We start from the raw sequence: 17,395 nt of genomic DNA, 5'->3' as shown, positions 1-17,395 counted from the left end.
AAGTGCTGATGACAAGAAACTCTTGCAAAATTCTTCCATCCAAAATGTTAACAATCTGTCCTGCCAGACAAGCTTAATTTATACAAATTTTATATATATCATTATATATATGATATTATATATTTAATATAATATATGTCTATCACATATATTTATGAGATACTTATATTAAAATAAACCTGCATTTTTACATATATATATATATATATATATACACACATACACATATATATAAAAAGCATGTGACTTTGCTCTGTGCTGTCACATCATAGAAGGAGTTTTATTCTCTCTACTCCAGGTAGGTCAATGACACAATTCAAGAAGAATATTACTGGATGTGACACATTCTTAATCTACTTTCCTATTTCCCATCTTTCTTTTATTCCTAGTCTATCTTAATCTATAGTTGACAGCTATCTTGATGAACTTCCTATCCTTGCCCTAATTTGCAAATCTCAGAAATGAGAGTTAACCAAAGGTCCAGAAGAGATGACAAAACAAATGTAAACTATTGCCACAGCATGATCCTGATTTTGCCCAATTTTACCTTTTCCACAAAGTACATGATACCCTCATGGCCCCGCTGTCCAGGAGGTTTCCAGCTAAGCACAACATAGTTCTTGGTGGCCTCAATAACTTGGAGGTCTGTGGGGGGACCAGGAACAACACCCTCTGAAGGACAGGGAAGAATAGGAAAGGGAACTTGGATTTAGTTATTCTGGTTTTGTCTCAGAATTAGCATCATAATTAAAAATAGGACTATCAATATACCTCAGCACTTAATCTTTTTTTTTTTTAATGTAAAGTTAAAAGTCTTTTAAATATTTGGTTTAAATTTCCTTCTTTTAATTCTAGGCATGATTTTGTTAGGTCCTGAAGAATGAAACTTCACCTCAAAAACAAAGTTGTTGAGTTATTCAAGGTCAAGTGACTCTCAGAACAACAAACTTTGGGTGTGTGCCAAAGTCCACTGAACTCAGGGCTTTCCTAATTACTGAACCAGCTTCACATTAGACATTTGTAGGCAAAAGGGCTGTGTTTACCTGCAGGTTCTTCCTCAGTCACAATAATCTGTCCCGTCCAAGGAGCAGAAGGGTGACCTAAAACAAATGTCAGAGATAACACAATGAGAACAATGAGAAAACTGACTCTTTCTTGGTTCAAAACTAACAATCGCAAGATCCCCATGAGCTCCATTTTTGGTTAATGCCGTGGCTGTTGCTCATGTACCAAGCTAGTTACCCAAGCTAGCTGTAGGTTTACCAGCTTGAATATTGAGAGCAGCTCAGCTTTTAACATATCTAAAAATCCACTGAAACATCTATTCCTTCCTGAAATGTCACTGAAATCTCCTAGGTGACAAGCAGAGGTATTTGGTTCACTCAGCTCATAATTTTCAGAGAATTAGTTTCAGCTTTATTTTCCATCCTCTATTCCTTTGGTTAAACAGTTCACTTGTTAAAGGAACAGCCAAATTCCTGCAGGCTACATCTTGTCTCTTTTTTAACCACTTTCTCTCATATTACCAGCTTGTAAATCATGGGTCACAGTCACAAACAGTAACAGCTCAGCCTGACTCAGCATGTCCACTTGATAAACTTGGGTGTCTCTCTGAGGAACCAATATGTTATCACACTATTGCAGTTATGCAGCTTTCAACCAGGTCAGTGCACTTTCAGAGATAATTTTTGCAAATGCTGTTCTCCACCTTCACATCCTTCACCTTCCATTGGCTGATCTGATTTGGAGATGAAAGAAGAGAAGAAGCAAGTGGGGAGAAAAATTATGAGGGATGAGAGGAGGAGATATAGCAGAAGAGCCCTCTGCCCTCCCCAGGCAGGGTTTCACATGTCTGCCTGAGTGCAATGTTTCTTGGCAATGCCAAGTCTCTTTCCTCTGGCCTTTTGTTTTATCTTGAATGGAAACCTAGATCATCTGGCCGCAGCACTACACACAGTAGCTCATACAAGCGATGGGAGCGCTGTAGCTTTGTGTACAATGCCCCTTCACATTGGACCATTTTAAATTGTAAAACTTCAGAAACATGTAGAAATAGATTTTGAATAGAAGTAGAAATTTATTTTAAGCATATGATTGTGCCATATGCATAGAGAGGTGGGTTTGGAAGCAAAATGTCTGAGACAATGTGAGGCCACAGGAGAAATATCCTTGACTTGTAAATGCTAACCTTGAAGCAGAGAGACTGGGATCTGTTGGGCTGTCCTGGTGCCATTCTGATGTTATTGCAAGACTTGGATTGTCACACAAGAACAGCATTGGCCACCCTTGTCTGTGGCTCAGAGAGAGACTATTCACAGAATCTGTTCAGCTGTTTTGTTGGCTGAACAAAAGCAAGTCTCTCCAGGCAATTAAACTCTCCTGTGCCTTTCCTCCCCTTCCTGCAAGTTTGGAGCATAGCACTGCAGTCAGCCAAAGTAATTTCAGCAGATAGAACACTTAGTGCAAAAAGCACTGAGATTATTTCTTCTTGGCAAAGCTGTCTCCAAAGGATATTTTGGCTTTGCATTGCTCCCTCTGGTGGGACTTTGAAGGCTTATGAGTTGATAGTCTTAATTTTTTTTTTAATGAGTTGAGACTTCTTAAATCTCTCATGCAACCTGTAAAAAGCACATCTTACTTCTAAGCCTAGCTCTGTCTGCAGGATCCAGAGCAGCCACAGGCTCTGACACCCGGGATGGCAGGCTGACACCAGCCTTGTTCACAGCTCGGACTCGGAAAATATAGGAACGGCCTTCGATCAGACCAGTGACAGGAAAACGAGCAAACTTCACGGGATTCTCATTGCACTGGGTCCAGTGGGAGGTGCCAACCTCACACCTGAAAAACACAAACAGCGAGAGCAGTGCTGGGAAGGGAAAGACATGAACTCAGGGTACCCCCACGCCTTTGCAGCTTCACCATCTGTTCGTGCTCATTGCCTGGTCCGCACCAGTTCCTCAGCAGAATTATATACTGGTGACATCAAAGCAGCTGCACCAGGGCGTCAGGCTGAAGCACCAGCTGGGCATGCACTAAATCCCTCACAGCTGCACCCCTTCTTTCCTGAACTGAAAAAGGGATAAGAGCAGACTCACTTCACTGTTTAAACCCTCCAAAGTACGCTTAGGGAGTGTCAGTTTGGCTCACTTGCAGGGACAGGAAATATGCATCCCTTGCAGCTGCCAGAAGGACACTGCTTCGTCCTTCCTGCACAATGCTGCACTGTATATCCACAAGATGCTGGGCTTCATGGGGTGCAGAGTCCCCCACTGTGAGTTCTGGAACCAGCCCAGCACAGAGATAGCTGTGAATGGGGTTAAAGTGGGGCACTCGGTCAGGCCCTGCTTCAGAGACCAGACCACTGGGGCTGCCAAGGGAGCCTGTGATGCGCAGTCCCTACAGTGACAGGGCCCGGTGTGGTGCTGCTGGTCCCACACCTGTGAAGCCTCACACATATCAGGAAGATGGTTTATGGCAGAAGGAAGATATGAGAGTAGCCACTTCACTGAGGGAGGCAGAAGAAGCCTGTGGTGATGGCTTCCCTGTATCCAGCAAGATGGTCAACAGAAACGTGACCTTTCAGCTTGGAAGAGACTATCTGGTGAGATATCTGCCAAAGAGAAGGGTACAGCTCCTACCCAGATTTCTTGGTACATGCAAGAATCTCTCCTGAGAATTGTTACCATCCCACTCAGGGTGGTTTTGTGGTTCTTATGTCTGCTTGGGGTGAGGGATGCCCAAGCTTTGCTTCTACCATTAGCAGACCATTAGCTTCTACCATCCTACAGACCAGTCCTACTGGCTCGCCCACAAGGCAGTTAGGGGCTACCCTGCCTGAATATTTGGGTCCTTAAATACCTTTAGTGGGATCCAACACTGGAGAGCAGTAACACAGCTTTGAATTTGGGAGCAAATGCAGAATAAACCAGGTGAGCACAACAGAAAAAGAAAAATGCCATTTCTCTTGCAGTTACCTCAGTGCTAACATCCCTCAATAGCCTAGTTTTAAAATGAGGTATTCTTGTTCAGAGTCTAGTCCTGGCTTTTGTTTAGGATTTTTCAATGAATGTTAAAGAGCCATAGCTTAGATCTAGCAGAGCATTGTTACAGCAGTGACTGGCACTCAAAAGTTATCAAAACAGTAAATGTAACACTCAAATACAACTTTTGTTGTATTTGAGTGTTACATTCATTTCACAAAGCTATACCTCTTTTTACAGAGATATACTTTATGCATATTCAAAGGCATAATATAATGGCATATATATATATATATATACATATACACACACATATATATATAATGTTTGAGTGTTTTTTACATGCATTTGAATAAGCCCAGAGGAACCTCATATGAGGGACTCTATTACTGAAATTGAAACAAATATTACCAGCACTGAAAATCACTTCAAGTCTCAAAATGCTGACCTAATTTCTAAAATCACAGGCTTCTAGGATCCTGCCACCTCCATGTGTAACACATGGGGGTTTCACATGGATCATTTCCATGAAGCTTGTGAATCTAAGGGCTGCAATTCCAACAGCATTTGGGAAAGAAATTCAAGTCCCTTTGAGATAATATTTTGCTTTCTGGTGCATAGTAACTATTAGGAGAAAGGCAAGAGAGCCTTCATACTGCAGGGGCCACAGCTGCCTGATGCAGAAGAACTACCCAACACTACGAAATCCTGAAGGCTCTCATGCCTCAGAGGAAGCAGTGAGGGCTGAGCCTTGCAGATCAGGCAGAATCCTTTCTATGCAATTAAATGAAGCAAGATGTGATTATTTCCATGAAAGTTAGATCAGGGCCAGCCAATCAAAAACAAAACCAAAAAAACAACAACAACAAAAAAAAACCCAACAAAAAAAAAATCAGTTTTCTTCTGGCCAGCAACAAGAATGAAAATAACAAACTTGTTTTATCTCATGTTTTTCAATGTGCCTTTAGTTTTTTGAGTTGGAATGAGCAGCAATATGAATTCTCCAGTCCAGCACAGCCACTCACCTGTCAATGAAATACCCAAGGATGGGGTTTCCTCCATCGACAGCAGGTTGCTTCCAGGAGACAATGACATAATCTTTGTTGGCATCTAAGCACTGCACATCTAGTGGTGCACCAGGGGCTCCAGGGATTTCAGCATCAGCATCTATGAGGATGGAGAAATATGTTTGCAAATGTGAATCACAGTTCTTTCATAATTATTAATCTTTAAGGATTAAATTGTGTTCCTAGTGATTTTAAAAAAGTATTTTCTTTTATACTGCTAGTGTTTTTCTAGGTTTTGGCTTTCCTTTGTAACATTTACAAATGTTACAGCATACTGCAAATGTAATTCACCTAGACATTTTAAATCTAATAGTACCATGCATTCTGGTTAAGGAGCTGCAAGAGACAGTTGAACTAAAAATTTGGAAGCCAGGCAATAGTTGAATTAAAAGTATTCAGGCACTGGTTATAACAATACTGAATTAAATATCTCCACTTATAGTCCTTCATTGTTTGATTTTGGTTGGCTGTGAACAGCAAAGGTACCAAAACCTTTTGAAGGTTAATTATATTACACATACATTATCACTGTGGAATAGAACCTTCATAAGGATAAGTGTATTGTTCCTTTCAAGTGTTTACCACAAATCTGGGACTGCTAGTGTCACAGGGCCTTGACTCCTGCATCAGCTTCTGGACATGTCTTATCTAAAGCTTTGAAAAATAGAGCATAATGCTGGGTACTGGGGAATTTTTACTGTTTACAAAGAGTGTAATTTATACCATGGTGCAATCTTTGTGTAGAGAAAAATAATCTTTGCAGCAAGATTCTGTTAAAGACTTTCAAATAAGAGATGTTGTTTCTCTGCAGAATAACATCAATTTGTACAATTGAGAGCTTCTTCAAAAGAAGACCTAAGAGTTATATACCTGAATAAAAAAATTTTGCTAGTAAATACTATTCATACATTCTATATAAACCTGAGTTCTCAAAAAGGTTTAATGTTTCAAGGCATTATAGGTTTTTGGTTTACAGTATACAGTAATCCATATTTTTCATGATTTTGACTTTCATGAAAAAATGCTTTATTAGAGAATTTAATATGCTTCATTAAGTAAAACACTAGTCTTCCTAAAAAAAAAGAAAATCCCAGCAACACTTTGCAGAGTTTTCTCTTTTAGCCAGAGTAACATCACATGGGGCTTTTGAAGCTGTGCCAAAGTTGCTGTCTCCAGGTTCTAATTACAGATAACTTGATGCATTTTTTAAAATGGTAACATACAGAGTAAACCATCCAGTTAACATCACAGAATACTAAGAACATTAATAGTAATAACAAAATGTCTTCAGTGACTTCTTTATGACGGGTTTTAATTGCCTGTATTTACTACTGGACAGAACATGAGACAACAGTTTCTTTCCAAGACAGACTGGGAAACAGCTGGGAGAACCAGCACTGCTGATCAGCCTCTAGGAGGCTAGGATTTCATCCCTGATGGCTTGCTGACAAACGATGACCCGTAGCCATGGCAGAGGAGTCACACATGCTCTGGAAGCTCATCTGAACATGTGACATTATGAGCCTCCCTTCCATTGATACACTGATTTCTGTGTGTGACACAAAAAGACAACTGCCCCAGCTTAAATACCAGAGCTGCCATTTAAATAAAAGTTGGCAATGAGGAATACAGTAGCCAACCAAGATTGTGGGGACCATCTAAACAGGAATGCAGAATATAATTAATGTAGATAGAATTTGGTAAACACACCCATTGGCTAGGAAGATACTCTACTGAAAGGGGTGGTGGGTTCAGTCAGGTCACACCTGTGTTGCCAGAAGATGTAACAGGATTGAGGGTGATCATTTATTTATATGGCAGCACAATGTAAAATAAATAAAGACAAGTCCTACTTCTTGTCACAGAAGCTCATTTCAATAAGCTCTTCCTTCAGGTGATGAAAATGTCTGCTTCAGTTGTATTTTCTGGGCAGGTTGTCATCTCACACAGTTTTACTGGACTTGGCAACAAGGAGCCATTCTGGGCATGTTCTCAGAGCCAAGAATTTCCAGAGCCTTTTGAATTAGCATTGCACAGTTCAGCTGCTTTTAGCAGCTGGGACAGATATAGAATCAGCACCACAACGTGATAGCCGTGGCTCCTTTTAAAGAAATAATTTTCAATGGATATTCAATTAAGTTTTTGATGATACAAGCAAAAAACGTTCACAAAAATTACATTTTAATTCTACTCTTCACTGCATTACTTCAGAGAATCACACAGTGGCTGAGGTTGGCAGACAGGTCCAGGTACTGTCTAGTTGAGCCCGTGGCTCAAAGCAGAGTCAGCCAGACTAGGGCTGATTTGACATGGCCCTAGGTTGCCCAGGGCCATGTCAAATCAGGTTTTGGGTGTCTTCAAGGATTGGGACTGCACAGCCTGTCTGGGTAACCTCTTCCAGTGTCTTCTATACTCCTCTCCAACAGGTACACATAGATGAACTCCTCTCATGATCTCTCTTTTCCAGGCTGAACAGTCACAGCTTTCTCAACCTTTCCTCATATAAAAGATGTTCCAAGCCATAAATCACCTTCACATCCCTTCAGTGGCCTCACTTCAGTGAGCCCATGGCTCTTTTGTATGGGGAATCTCAGAACTGGATCTAGCATTCTAGATGAGCCCCACCAGTGCTGAGCAGATGGCAAGGATCCCCTCCTCAGCCTGCTGGCAATGCTTTTCCTAATGCAGCCCTTTGTGACAAAGGCCCATGTTCACCTTGGTCCACCAGGATCCTTCCTGAAAAGCACCTCTGCAGACAGACGCGAGCCTGTTCTGCTGCATGAGATTATACTCCTCCAGCTGCAGATCTTTGCATATCTATTCCACTGTATTTTTTTCCTGCAGTGTGCATTAGAGAGAGCCCCTCCAACTGAGCAGAAAATCTTGATAAAAATAGTGCAGTTTAGTTTGCAGTGGTATGGTTACAAGAAATCATTTGTAAATTATTACGTGCATTTTTCCTCAGCACTCTGAACATAACACCCTAAATTTCCTCCTCAGAACGTCAATGGAGTTTAGAAGTCTTCAGGCAGATGACACCAAAGCCTGACACATGCATGGATTTTTTTCCAGAGATAGCAACTGGAATGTACATTGCTAGAATCTATCAATAGAAAATAATTATTCTGTTGTGATGGGGGGGGGGCGAGAAGGGGCAGGGGTGGGAAGCACCTCAAATATGTGATTTTGCCAAGACGTTTTCCTCAGCTCTGTAGTGAGTTTTGTGCACAAGAGAGTGTCCTACCTCGAACAAAGACATAACCGCTGTACTCTTCATAGTACTCTCCCATCGCCACTCGGAGCGTGTAAAGACCTTCATCTTCCTTGTTTGCATGAGTCAGTGTCAGAGAAGCTCGCTCCCCGCTCCACTGCATCTGGACCCATTTGGATGGTGTAATAAGAACACCTAGGAATCAGAGAACTTCATTATAAGCACCAGCAGGATCTACTGAGGAATAGATTCTGAATAGAGGACATATTGGGATAGATTGGAAATACAAAGGAGACCACTCTTATTACACAACATTCTGTCCTTGAAAACAGGCATAAATAACATCTAATTCTGCCCTTATGACAACTTTGTCTTTGATTTCAAAGCGTTACTTCAGGAAGCAATAGTTTTTTATAATTTATCAGCTGTTACAGAACATTGTGCAACTACTTAAAAGTATTTTGGCGTACAAACAAATAAATAGTAAAAGCTATATGAGCTTTAAAAATGGGCCACATAGATGTTGGCTCTGATAAAAATACTTCCAAATTAGATTTTTTTAAGAAATAAAAAATCCATAGAAGACATTTTCACAGTGATTTGTTAGTTTTCTGTGGTTTCACATCAAAACGCTAAATTATGAAACAATTCTTGAATTGTTGAAAACGAGAAAATATTTTCATTGGAAAACCTGAGAAAGGCATGACCAAATCATAACAATAAGTAAAGATTTACATGAAAGAAGTTTCTATTTCTTCTTGTCAAACATTCTCACCATTTCTGTACCACTCAATGTCTGGTTTGAAGCGCTTGATATCAGGATTGATGACAACTGTGCAGCCCAGACTCATTGTTTCGCCTTCTCTCCCAAAGGCTACATCAAACTTGTCGACAAAGCTGATTTCAAACCTGGAAGCATAGCCATGAGGGGTAACGGCAACTGTACAAGAGAAAAAAAGTATCTGGTTTTCTTTCCTTCTGTGACAAGAGTAGGAAGAAAAATTACTCAGTGATTATGAATACATTCACAGGTAAAGTTCAAGGTATAAATAGGAACAATATGTATATTAAGTCATCATCTTCAGAGGCAATTGCAGCATTGGATAATCCAAGTCCTTTCTATTGCAGAGGATTGACTATTTCTTCATTTGTACAGCTCTAGTTCACACAGCTACTTCATTTTAGCAGGGAGAGGTTTCTACAGAATTTAATTTCAGAATTTTCAAAATTTCTAATCCAATGTTTTATCATAAGGTTTGTTTTATAACTGAAAAATATTTCTATTTGTGATTAATTATTTGTTCAGGTCAAGTTGATCTTTAGTCTATATAGTTCTTTTCTTTCCCCATTTTAACTCCTTGCTGTATCTCAGAGCAGTCATGTGTTCACTCAGCCTTTGTTTTTGGAAGATAATAAGCCTTTGTGGGGGCTACTATTAACATAAAAGGGTAGTCCTTCTTTCTTTCTTGTTTCTACCCTTGTTCCTGAATTTATCTTTTTGGATGCTGTGTCCCCCAAGTGGTGCAGTTTTTCAGACAGAATATCCTAGATGCCTTTCACTTGTACTGCACATACACAGCACAGGTGCTTCCATGTTTGTTTTGAAAACAGCTCAGTTGATAAAAAATAAGGTCACACTTTACTTTTACTCAACTAGCCTACACTGATAACTTTCCCTCTTCCTGTGATCAATGAATATATGCAAATCGTGATCTTTCTTTCCCATAAAGAAGTGATAGAGCCCAAATTTTATTGGAAATATATGGAAGTGTCTGTCAAATGTTTCATAGGTTTCCTCAGGCACCTTCATCCACATGGCATATGTGGGTGGATTGTCTTACCATCATGGAAGCATGGATGCCACATTGTTAAAATGTGAGGTTCTCAGGTAAAACAAACTACAATTTTTACCTTGATACATACCAAAATTGTCTAATTGGGTTCTGGATATTTAATCCTTTCTATGAATTTTCTGTTCATTTTCATAGCTTATGAAACCACATAAGCAGCAGATAACAATTAAGTCGCCCGCTCTGTGTATGGCACATGCTTCCTCATGCCATGTTTTACATATTGCAAAGGAGGAAGTGGTTCTCTCTTTGACAGATTCTATTTCATAGTGGAGTGCAATATTAACAGGGTATTTCTTATATAATCCAACAGACCTAGAAGGCAAGGCCATTTCCCCCCACTAATGAGGCTAACACCATCCCAAATTGTAGAGATCTACACCCTTGTAAATCAGACCTGCTTCTTTTTAAAATAACATTACTAAGTATTCTGCTTAGTCATGATGTCACAACTATAAATGGAAGTGTCAAAGAAACATATTGTGACTTACATGGAGAGAGGGAAAGATTTCTACTGTGCAAAAGACTTGCATCAATTTCTCCTTTGTACCCTACACAGAAAAAGACAAAATAGTCACTACCACGAAGAGGCAAAGGCTCTGTGAGCCACAAAACAAAAACTGGTAATGTGCATTTTAATAAAAACCTTGAAGGAAATATTTTGCAACCTACTCTTTACCACGAGGGAAGCATAAACTGAAACTTCTCCTTTAACATTCATAGCAGAGGCATGATACTGGGCAGTGTCGTCAAATTCACATCTGAAATGATAAAAATGATTAGGCAGAGCACCTAAGCACTCCTTGGCATAGCCTCTCTGGTGTTTCAGATTAAGAAAACCCTCAGAAATCTGGGTAAAATCTATAAAGTAAAACCTTGGGAGACAGACACACTAGACACTGGATTGATTGTACCCAATAGGTTTTTCTCAATGTTAAACCCCAGTGTTTGAAATAAATGTCTCTTTCCAAATATCACTTACAGAATTGAAATTGAGTATACAGCATAAGTAGGAAAAATTATCTGATAATATTCATTGTTAATTTACTGTCTTCTATGAAGAGATGCCTAATATGGAACTTGTAGGAATGGTCGGTTTCATAAAATATTTTCGAAGGGCACCTTCCAGTAAAAAAATCGTCAAATCCAGGTTGTTGTTGATTAGGACTTATGTTTTCAATATTTTTAATGCAAAGGGAGTGCAAAAATTTCCCACTTAGAAGATGAGTACTGTTAAAGATCTTTCTTGTACATATGTAAAGACATCTCTGTTCTGTTCCTCATTTCAGTAAGAATCGTGAACTTTGCTATATTTGAAAAACAGTTAATTCACATATTTTTACATGTTTAATTGTACTCATCAAGCAGATGGAAAAAGTAATCATAGATGTCCCACTTTTCTAACTCTGCCATAAACAGAATATCCAGATAAATAATCCAAATAAATAACTCAGGTAAATTGCATGTCCTCTACTGAGGTAAACCAGAACTGCTTCAACATTTAGAAGACAGCATTCACCACAGTTGATATCTCTGATATTACCTGACTTGATATCTCTTGCATCCCCAAGAGGTATATTCACATTTTGCAGCTCTCATTCTATAGCAACATTTCAGGTAAAGTTGTTTGTTAAATTATTTAATATTTCCTTACTCTGTAATCTCCAGGGAGTGCAGCCCATACCGACTTTGAATAATATACTTGCCAGGGTGAGCCTGTACATCAATGGGCACATTATTCTTGTACCTATGGAAAAGCAAAGAAGCAGTATGTCACAAGGACAAGTCATTCTATACTTTAAAAGGTCAACTGCTTGATATTTAAAGTAGAACATCATTAGAGCATCACCATTTCTCCTTGATAAACTGTAGTCTGACTCCCTGGGAAGACATGACATATCTTTGGAAGTGTAACCTTTCTCTCTTTTTCTTTGACCTGCCCCAGGTAGATTTTATTCTCAAATTGAAAAAGAAATAGTCTTGAGTGGGATGAAAATCAGCTCATACTACCATGAACTTCATGTTGCCACTTGTAAAAGAAAGGAGGAGTCATATGAGCAACACCTCAGAGTTTTGTAAATGGCAAATAAAAATTTTGTAGCCTCCTTACTTACTAGCTATCATAAAAAATTTGTTTGGTTTGCTTATTTGACCTACTTTAAAAACCTTTAGATATACAAAAAAAGTCAGGTAAAAAGTTAACTTTTTTCTTTACTTGCAACTTAACAGGGTTAGACTGGAATACACTATGAGTGTTTTCTGGCACAGGTGTATCTTCAGGTAGGAAAGGTTTACTGTTCAAAATTCCCAGTTGTTCCAGTTTGAAGAAATGAATGAACCAGTGCTGATCATTGGTGAACTAGTACTGCTAATTTCAGAATTAATACAAACACCTTGAGACTCATAGTGGAAGAACAGTGGTGCATGATAAATTCTTCCTCTTCAATTGCTGCATAAAATGTCACTCATTCTGGATAATACACAGTGTAACCAAGTAAATGTTTGTTTGAATCCTCTCTTAAGCAGGCACTGGAAATATGGATAAAACTGGCAATAGAAGTCTAATAAATAAATTGCACTCTGAATTGTATTCAGTACATTTGGCACTGATTTGAGGTCCATAAAGAAAAAATGCTTCCCAAGAGAGTGTCATACTTTACAAAGCTTTCTCTCTTCATAAGGTGTATTATATAAACAAAATGAAATTATAAAAGATGATAGATAAAAGCATCTTTTACTCTGATGTAGCTTAAATAAATCTTTATTCTCACAACAGATAGCCAGACAAAGAAGTTTGCTTTTTCATTTCAGATTTTATATTTTAAACCTTTCATGATTTTCAGTCAGGAAAGGGAACTGGTCTCGTGTCTGTGGCTTGCCCCACTTCACCAAACAAATCAGTAATTAACGATTTTATTTTCACCAAGAATATGATCAGTTAAATATGTCTCAAGATGAAGCTATATCACAATAAATCTGAAGAATGTCTTTCAGCACCATCACTGTTGTACAATAAGGAATATTTCCCTGACTACAAATATTTGGGCATAGTAATACACTGAGGGTTTTCCAAGTGCTTAAGTGAGTAAGAACCATAAACCCTAATGCTTTTTATCCTCATCTTCCTCTCAGTAAAACGCCTATGAAAAGGGACTCAGTGCAGGGCAGTACTCTCTATTCTGCACATCAATCATTTGCAGAGATGCCTGACCTCATTACTCTATTATCCTGGGTTAGGCAATGAATAATACATGAACCCAGCAAGAGTAATACATTCCCCACCACTCTTCACTTCATCTGTGAGCTGGTGCCCCCTAAATTGAACTGCCTGGGAACATCAGGGCATCTTTTTATTACTTCTAGGGTGTAAAATATTTTAGAAAATAGAATAATGCCATCAGTTCTCAATATTTTCCAGGGCATATGAAATTGTGTAAACAGGACTTAGCTCCACAGTATCTTTAAATTTTCTCCAAAGGGCTGGGCAACTTTTGGATCCTATGGCAGCAAAGTTATTTGGTGGAATGGGGTGCTGTGCAGAAACAAACTTTTACTGGGTCATGCCAGCAGCAAGAAGACTTTCACTTCTTTTGTCTTCATTATCAGGTTAGTAAAAAGTAATTGATCCAATTTTTGTTTATTTATATTCATCTATAGAAAGAATAGGACTCATGTTAAAAGGACCACTTGTTATTTCTGGAAATGCAAATTCCAGAGCAGCCAAGTCATTAGCTAATGTGGGACTGTAACCTCTCACTGTCATTAGGCACTGATAATTTATGCTTTCTGCTACTGGTTTCAAATGTCCTGGGCTTTCCATATGCTTTTTTTTCCAGGGGAGTCAGAACAGCTGCATCAGGCAGGTTTTCTTTAGAGAAAGTCCATAAAGCTTTATAGATTTTCAGGCACAGCATGAAAAGGTCTTCATTACTTATAGAAAGAATGACTGTTTGCAATATTCTACTGACATTTTGTTAGAAAGGCTGAATGAAAGCTGACAGATCCAGGTCAGCACTGTTCTATATCTTAGAGCAAAAACACCTGCTGAAAAGGATGTGATCTCTTTTTCTTTTTTTTTTTTTTCATTAGTAGCCTGTGGCAAACTGAAATCCCTTTGGAATTCAGATGTACAGTAAAATGATGTATTAATTTCCACCATCCACATTTAGCACTTAGATGAAAGGCTGGTTCACAGCTGAAGGCTCAGTTTAACCATGCCAGGTTTTGGGGATAAAGTGAATCTCAACCAAAGTGAAAATGACCCAGCTCTTGAATTCTTGGGTAGGATTCATGTTACAGAGCTGGATTACAGCCATGAGCATAGCTGACCATTGCTTATATCCAGCTGAGACCAGATCTGAAGGGTTTGTCTGGAATCCTCTCCAGGTGGAATGTGAACACAGGGCACTTGTAATCCTTACAGGATAGGAAAGATGTGTCCATGCAGAGCCTGGCTGTCAGAGTCCCAGGAGAGGGATCAGTGACTTTGTGGACTCAGCTCTGGCCTATCAATATACCTCTTAATAGCAATTTTTGACAAGCCCTGAGATTAAGGGTTTTAATATCTAAACAAATGTAGTGTCCCTTACACAATTCAAGTAGCAAATTGCAATATATGATTATTACATAACATTATGATATAGTAGATGTTCCCCTTCCAACTCAGCATATTCTGCAAAATTTTCCAATACTTCCAAAGTTTTCATTTTATTTGGATGGTTTCAGATCTACCTGAAGTCACTGACTCCAAACACTGACAATGTGTCTGCTATGAACACATCATCATTACTGAGATTTCACAGCATCATCAGGGGATTTCTATTTCATGGAGATTCACCACTATGACTGCTCAGCTGCCAAAAAGTTTGCTCTTGACCAAAGCCTTCTTTAACGCTTCAGGCATGTTAGTGTCATTTGCAGAACTAAACTCAAGTATTTGGAAAACATTTTCAAAGATAGTATGATAAATTAAACTGTTATTTTTCCTCATCATTGACAGAAGGAATATATTTGATGTCTCTACCAAATAAAAAAAAGTTTGTTTATTTATTCCTAGTGCTGTTACACAAATATTTTAAATATTATCCTATTAGTTGATTTATTATAATAATTATATAATTACTTGTGTTGTTATTATCATTACTTCATTTTAATATTTTGCTCTTTTTCTTTACAATGTGACGTGAAAGGTCTTTGACAGGCCTGCCATCAGTACCTGATTTTTTTCTTAATTTAACTTATATCTTTCCAGAAAAATTACTACATTTACTGAGATAACTTCAGATTCTGGTTAAGTGGTGACATTCAGTGCCAGAGATACAAACTTACCACGTAACACGGGGTTCTGGCCAGCCAGCCACTGAACAATTAAATCTAACATTTTCCTTTTCCCAGATGGTGTGGGATCGAGGCTCAATGATAAACTCAGGAGCATGTAAGAGTTTATCTTGATTCAGCTTTCTATGGAATGCCTGAGTCTCTTCTAGCTGGAAAAGAAACATTTTATTATACACTTGATTATAGCAGCAGTTAGAAGTGCAAATTATTAATACCAAACCAAACCAAACAAAAAACCCCAAAAAACAAAAAAAAAAAAAAAAAGAAAGAAAAAGGCAAAACCCCCTGCAATTTTTATTTAAACATTCAGACACACTTAATGTGTTTATTTCTCCTGGACACAGAAAATAAAGTTTTCATTTTCCAGAAGTTCTCCGTCCAAACTAACTAGATTTGATTTTAAAGGGCTTTTCCTCTCAAAACTATTCTAACTAAAATGATATTCCACATTTAATTACTTATTGTTTTAAATACAGAGTGGGAGGTGAAATAGGCCTGAAATTCAGATGTCTTCTGTACTTGTGCTGTAATGCACAAGATCTAGGCTCTAAAGGCTAGATCAAGAACCCTAGGCACCAGGCTTTAGATCTAAAGGTCTAGACTCTCTATGCCTAGATAATCTCTGACAGAACTACTTTCAAACCTTTTCTCCTGACAGGATCTTTCATCCTCCTAAGGTAACTGCTTCAACTGCTTGACTATCCACAGAGCTGGGAAAAACTCCTAATACGGTATAAATCTTCCTTTCTGCAAAAATAATTATTTCTTTTCTGCCCTAACTTTCAAATATATGGAGAATTCCAGGTCCCTGTATTCATATTATTAAAAGAGGATTTTTATAAACAGGGCAATACCAGTTTTCCTTACAATGGTTTCTCAGTACTGGACAGGTTCAAGAGATTTCCATTGAAAATACTTAGGTTAATTACTACCATTGTTGTGATTGCCCATGGATTATATCAGGGCAGTGGTGTGCTAGGCACTTTACAAACACCAAACAAAAAAAGACTAACTTTTTTTTCCAGCTTAAGTATTAATTTCTAATCCTTTACCGTTTTCTTCATGGCCACACGTTCAGCAGACTCCCGGATCGCCACTTTCCTTGACTTTTTTTCATGATGTTCCTCTTCAGAAGTTGTCTTGGCCACCTTGCTGACACTAACTCCTTCCCCTGTGGCAAAAAGGTTCCTCTTGGCAACATATGCAGCACTTTCCTTAATTCTCTCTTCTTCAGTGTCTGTGATACCACTGATATTCACTTGTCTGAAAGAATTTTTAGAAATTGGAAAATGCTGAGAACATGTTCGACATGTTTCTACTTACTACCACATCAGCCACTACGGTGGCCAACACCCTTCTGCTACACCACTCTCATATGTATTCAAAGCAGAAACATGGAAGGGATTCTGCAGAAAGACTGTCCAAAGTCATGGCCATGTTCAGGGCCTCTCCCTCTAAATATGCCACGCACATTTTCAGTTTAAACATTATCCTGCTGTGGCTTTTTATCTCCATCACTATAAAGACGAGTGTAAGGCACAACCACAGATCTTCAAGGTATTAACTTACAGCTGCAGTATTTGTAACAGCACTGCCAAAGGGGCAACAGATAATTGTAGCTTTATAGCAATCAATATCCTCATTCATGAATTATTAACCCCCCATCCCACCCTATTCAACTGTAGACAGCAAAAAGTTCTCTTTGTTCACAGAAAGTTCCATCCAATATTGCTATATATGCTACATAATTTGTATATGCTATATAAATTCCATTCTGTATTATCTTTCAGGAAGATAACTATGGATTTTCTTGCAGTGTCCTCTTCAGGCTCTGTACAGAGGTGAGACACAAAGAGCTCTCAGTGGGTGCAATCCTGTTTCCACACTCACATGTGGATGCACTTTTGAAACCATACTGGTTTGGCACTGCCAAGACATTACAGCTGCTGT

At 38.6% G+C, this 17,395-nt stretch overlaps 1 protein-coding gene across 1 annotated transcript in view; it reads right to left on the bottom strand.

The window, feature by feature from the left end:
- Positions 1–17,395, bottom strand: part of MYOM1 (myomesin 1) — a 68,649-nt gene that overhangs the window by 35,242 nt on the left and 16,012 nt on the right. The window contains exons 4-14 of the mRNA XM_036407034.1: positions 16,498–16,708; positions 15,437–15,594; positions 11,763–11,855; positions 10,781–10,869; positions 10,600–10,659; positions 9,034–9,198; positions 8,292–8,453; positions 5,006–5,147; positions 2,639–2,838; positions 1,044–1,100; positions 548–672 (exon numbers count right to left, since the gene is read on the bottom strand). Of these exons, the coding sequence (XP_036262927.1) occupies positions 548–672; positions 1,044–1,100; positions 2,639–2,838; positions 5,006–5,147; positions 8,292–8,453; positions 9,034–9,198; positions 10,600–10,659; positions 10,781–10,869; positions 11,763–11,855; positions 15,437–15,594; positions 16,498–16,708 (1,462 nt within the window). The remainder of the gene's footprint in view (positions 1–547; positions 673–1,043; positions 1,101–2,638; positions 2,839–5,005; positions 5,148–8,291; positions 8,454–9,033; positions 9,199–10,599; positions 10,660–10,780; positions 10,870–11,762; positions 11,856–15,436; positions 15,595–16,497; positions 16,709–17,395) is intronic.

The sequence above is a fragment of the Molothrus ater genome, chromosome 1 (assembly GCF_012460135.2).
Source record: "Molothrus ater isolate BHLD 08-10-18 breed brown headed cowbird chromosome 1, BPBGC_Mater_1.1, whole genome shotgun sequence".
In the NCBI taxonomy this organism is placed as follows: Eukaryota; Metazoa; Chordata; class Aves; order Passeriformes; family Icteridae; genus Molothrus; species Molothrus ater.
Note: the sequence above shows the minus strand (reverse complement) of the source record. Positions and strands in the feature narration are given on the sequence as shown.